General features: G+C 34.6%; 1 protein-coding gene across 1 annotated transcript; it reads left to right on the forward strand.

Annotated features, from left to right (window-relative positions):
* The first annotated feature begins 582 nt into the window (after positions 1-582).
* On the forward strand, positions 583-4,425 carry LOC120249593 (stem-specific protein TSJT1-like). The gene is made up of 4 exons (XM_039258155.1): positions 583-830; positions 3,178-3,418; positions 3,757-3,877; positions 3,972-4,425. The coding sequence occupies exons 1-4, from the start codon at positions 637-639 to the stop codon at positions 4,157-4,159; spliced, it is 744 nt and encodes a 247-aa protein (XP_039114089.1). The 5' UTR covers positions 583-636; the 3' UTR covers positions 4,160-4,425.
* The last annotated feature ends 832 nt before the right edge of the window (positions 4,426-5,257 follow it).

The following is a 5,257-nucleotide window of genomic DNA, read 5'->3' on the forward strand; positions in this document are numbered from 1 at the left end:
CATGACAGATAAAAAGAAACATATGGAGTAATACATTCTAAACGTGTATGCAAAAAGTAATTATTTATAGGTGTTATAAATATTATCATATTTTATTTTAATGACAATATTTATCCATCCAAGAATTATCTAATTTATATTATTTTGTTAATAAAAAAGATTTAATTAATAATAAAGCAAATTTTCTAATCCTTAAAAAAATTACAAAATTCCGCAGAAAAACGAAGAAGACACTGGCAATTTTTTGGCAGTAGATTGGCACTGACTTTTTCATCAAGACACAAGTTTACAAAACTGCCCCTAATTCTAAATGAAAAGATACGTCACACTCTCACCTAAAATAACTCATGGACAAGATTAAATTACCTGGCAAATTTAACGGTCTTGATTTATTGAGTTCTATTTGAGGGTCAGTTTCCCCGGTCTCAGATAAATAATTCTGGAAACATCTGGTCTTAAACTAAAGTACCCTTAGTATTCCCTCTATTTACATCCTGACCAATTGATTGATTCTAGGAATTTAGAAAAAAATGGGGTGGGTGTTTTCGGAAATAAGGATCTATAAATTGGTAGTAACTGAGGGATGAGAGAGAATAGAAAGCCGGAAAAGCGACGGTGATCTGGTCGACGGTGAAGATGCTGGCGGTGCTCGATCAGACGGTGGCGAAGAGCCCGGAGGGGCTGAGGGTTGCCGGAGACGATGGAGGCTCCGGCGTGGCGGCGCTGTTGGAGAAGTTCGTGACGGACTACGATGGAACGGTTGTGGTCGAACTTGAGAGCAGTTGTTCCTTAGCGTACACGGTCAAGAAGGAGAGCCCTCTGCTTACGAGGTGAATCTTGATTCATTTTAGAGATTTAGTTTCAATTCTTGATTTCAATGATTAGATCTTCTTCTTCTTCTTGTTGTTGTTGTTCTTTCAATCAACAATCAAGAACGATGGGATTTTTCTTTTGTTATTGTTCTTGTGTTTGATCTTCTTGTCTTGATTATTGATTTTGGTTTATGGATTTCAATGTGATGAGATTGTTGGATAATATGAGTGTTTATTGGGTTATGGACTTGTGATCATGGATTTTTTTCCCTTGTGGTTCTGTTAAACATTCTTAAGATTTACAGAATTGAATTTAGGCGAAGAGCGATAGATTTACTAGTTTATATTTTTCGTGATATTTGTGCACAGTAGTGACCCGTTTGTGATGTTTTTTGCAATGTTGATGGCTTCTTTGTAACTGTCTTATATCCTATTAATGTTTTTTAGCGTGAAATTAGATTTAATTTGAAGTTTGGTTTATCTTTTATCAGTTTCTTGAATGGGCATTATAGAATGGTTTCTTTAACCTGGTATGGAGTGTTGTATTGTTTTCTTCCTCGATGACTCATTTCTTGTTTCAACGAAATTTAAGTGATTTAATTTTTTTGAGTTTTATGAAGAAAAAATATTTGTTTGTTGTTTTATAAAGACGTGTTTGATAATTCCTAATTTTAGCAAGTTTTGTCATGTTTCGGAAAACAATGAAATTTTCTTTGTTTATTTTTTTGGGTGTCATATATAACTGTAAAGAATTCCAAAATGATGATTAAAGGCAAATTTTAGGCTTATACTAAGTTTGTATATTTAGTTGGAGACAAATAATAAGAAAATTGTGAGTCTGTAAAATTTCTAGGATTGGAGTGAGGGGAGTAATTACTGATTTGATACTAAATAGAGATAGAGAAAAAAATTTTGATGCAATATTTAGTGGGAGTCATATAAAGTATTGGGTTGAACTTGCAATTCCACTAGAATAGAGTATTTGGTTCTCTTCAACAAGATTCTTTGGCATGAGTTATGAAAAGCACTTGGGTGGCTGTGTATAAAAACAGAGGAGATTCCAAGCTAGATTGGGATATAACTTATGGATTATATCATTGAACTCTAGGAGATGACTAAGCTTTGGTTAAGCTGCAAGGAATGTTGTGCTTTGAGAACCATAGCTGTACTTTGTTCGAGATAGATATTCATTCATTCAGTGTTTTTCTTGATTTTGCTTGGTATTTGTTATTGGCGTTAGTTCCGGTGAAGGAGTGACCAAGGAGTTTTCAATCACAGTAAGGATGTTGCAAAGATTTGGTATTCAGTGCCTTTCTTCTTGAATTGATAGTGGATGTAATTTAGGACAATATTCCTTCATGACTGCTGGCTGTGCCATGTTAATTTCATTAATTGGAATAGTAGTAAATGTCAGGTGAAAATTATTTGAACATACTTTAAGTTTGATGTCTTAGGTTTAGGAGAAGTAAGGTTCAAGACATGGAATGCAAATTTAATAGTGTAGAAATATCTTGAGGCTTTGATAAATTAAGGCTTGACAAATGAATTAGCAAAGTGCAAGAGGATTTTCATGTAATTGTAAACCTCATTTTAATGAAAACTTTAATTCAAGATGATTTTCCAAAGAAACAATCTATCTGTGAAATAAATATGGCATAGATGAGATTGCTTAGATGCTGTTATATAATAGCAAGAAAGACTGAGATGGAGTCGTATAAGAAGCTTTGGTTGTGTTATTCCGTTATGATGGAGTGACGGAATTCTTGTTGTTTTGTTCAAAAGGTTGGGGGGAAGGTTTAACATGCCATTTTATGGAAGCAATAAGGATTATATTAATTTGAAGTGGCAAAGGTCTGTTAAGTGATTTAAATTTTATACATTCTATCTAATGTGCTACAATTGTGTTTGTCAATGGTGCTTTCAGTTAACTAGGTATTTCTAGATTTAGCTTCATGCTACTTACATTGGAAAAATGTATGAGAAATCTTTGGTGATATATTGACTTGTTAATTTCTTGCTGACACTGAGTAGCTGCTTTTTTCAATTGTTATTTTTTTCTTCTTCTTCAAATTGCAAGCCTGTCACAAGGTTACTTTCATTCCGTTTTCCGATATTGACAAATAACAAGCATGTCTATGATATATTGATATTGCACAAAGAGATGTAAGCAATAACCCGAATGTAGTGTGTTGCTAGTTTAAGAAAGAAAAATATGCATCTTCAATCATCACACATTTTCATAGTGCCAATTTGCCTTTCATTCCAGTATGTGTTTTTTTAACTTCAGCATTTGAAGGGCCATTTCATACTTCTTTCAGTTTGTTCTGCCTCAATAACTAATGATATATATTGTCCTTTCTTGCAGACTATTTGCTGTTCTCGATAATATATTCTGTTTGTTTGAAGGAGAGTTTGAAAATGTTGGTCTTTTGAAGCAGCAATATGGACTGAACAAGACTGCAAATGAGGTTGTCATTGTGATAGAAGCCTACAGAACATTAAGAGATCGAGGTGCTTATCCTGCTGATCAGGTCGTGAGAGATTTTCATGGGAAATTTGCATTTGTTCTGTATGATAACACAAATAAGTCGACCTTCATAGCAGCTGTGAGTATATATATCATTCTCTACTCGTTCTGATTTGATTCCTTATACTGAAATAAACTGATCATCATTTAGAAATATGTAAGCTTTGTTCTGCTTCCTGTTAGTCAGTAAACCAAAACATTTGATTCCTCATACTGAAATAAACTGATCATTTAGAAATATGTAAGCTCTGTTGATGTCTGATGTTCTCATATATCAGAGCGATAGAAAGTCCATTTTGAACTTCAGTGATAGTTTTCAGAATGCATGAAAAGCATATCATAGTAAGTGATTATATATATGCCAGAGGGTGTTTAATTGAACATACAACTACAAAGTGCTAACACTCAGACATATAGGACCCTGATGGTGGTATCCCATTCTTCTGGGGATGTGATCCTGAAGGTCATCTTATCCTCTCCGATAATGTGGATTTTCTCAGACTAGGATGCGGGAAATCATTTGCACCATTTCCGAAAGGTATACACACTTGTGAGTTGTGAGACACATGTATTTAAGCTTATCAATTTTAATAATGATCTCAATTTCATCCATGTATTATCAATAATCACAGGTTGCTTCTTCTCAACCAAAGGCGGACTGCAGAGCTACGAACACCCTCTGAACGAGTTGAAACCAGTTCCAAGGGTGGACAGCAAGGGGGAAGTGTTGGGTGTTACCTACAAGGTTGATGCACAAACTAAAAAGGGGTCTTCCATGCCAAGGGTTGGCAGTGCTGCTGATTGGTCCTCTCAATACTAATTCAACAGCCAGCTACCTCATTAAAAATAAATCAATCAGGGCTCTTTGTTTTGCCCATGAATGCTCTCTTCTTCTTCTTCTTCTTCTTCTCCTGTTCTTGTTGGATTTCCATGATGTTGTTTTCCCCTTCATGTTTGCTGTGAGATTTAATCTTTGATCAGCTGAACCTTGAAGACACAACTGCTTGTTCATCCAGCTGGACTTTTATATCTTGTGTGTAGTAGCATCATCACATCCTTTTGAAGGATTAATTTCGTGTACTCGTATTTCCTTTTGTTTGTTTTGTCTGAGCTTTTTTTTATTTATTTTTTAACTTATATATACCAAATATATACTACATTAGACTCTGTAATTGTTGGGTAAGTAATTGAGGCTGAAATATTTAAGGTTATAGTTTCAATAAACGGATGGTTAACAAATAGATTATTTCTCTCCTTATTATTTTCAAACATATCTAATTAGAGTATGTAGGTTAAGAAAAAGAAAGACTATATATAATAATCATTTAATTTCTGTGAAAACCTTTCCCCTGTTTTGTCAATCCATGCAAGATGGACACACACACACACACAGAAATCAAAGTTCATGTACAATGCCTCGTCCTCTTCTCCGTTTGGATAAAAGAGTGCATGCATGTACTCTCCAACCACTCTAAAAAGTATATATCCATTTCAAAGACTTAGCAGTTAGCCCCCCACAACTACTCCTTACACTACTCCAACTCCAAGACACACACTGATCAGAGATATATTTAGAGCTAGCTAGAATCCCAACATACACATTAACACATAGATATAACTGAAAGGCTGAAAGAACTTAAGCAAAATGGAACTTTGTTTTCATTTTTTATTTCCTTAAAAACAAATAAATGGCAACCGAGAGTCTCACAATACTCCTATTCACACAAATAGTATCATCATCCCACTGGTCCTCTCAAGTCCCAATCCCTCTACTCCTTTCTCTATATAGTCCTTTGCCCTTCCAACTTCCTTCCTTCCATCCATACCTTTTCTCATAACTTGCATTACACTTGTTTTCTCCCTAACTCTTTCTTTATCTTCCTCATATAGAAAGATAGAGTCATTTCTCACCTTCAAG

This window comes from Dioscorea cayenensis, chromosome 19, assembly GCF_009730915.1.
Source record: "Dioscorea cayenensis subsp. rotundata cultivar TDr96_F1 chromosome 19, TDr96_F1_v2_PseudoChromosome.rev07_lg8_w22 25.fasta, whole genome shotgun sequence".
Taxonomy (NCBI): domain Eukaryota; kingdom Viridiplantae; phylum Streptophyta; class Magnoliopsida; order Dioscoreales; family Dioscoreaceae; genus Dioscorea; species Dioscorea cayenensis.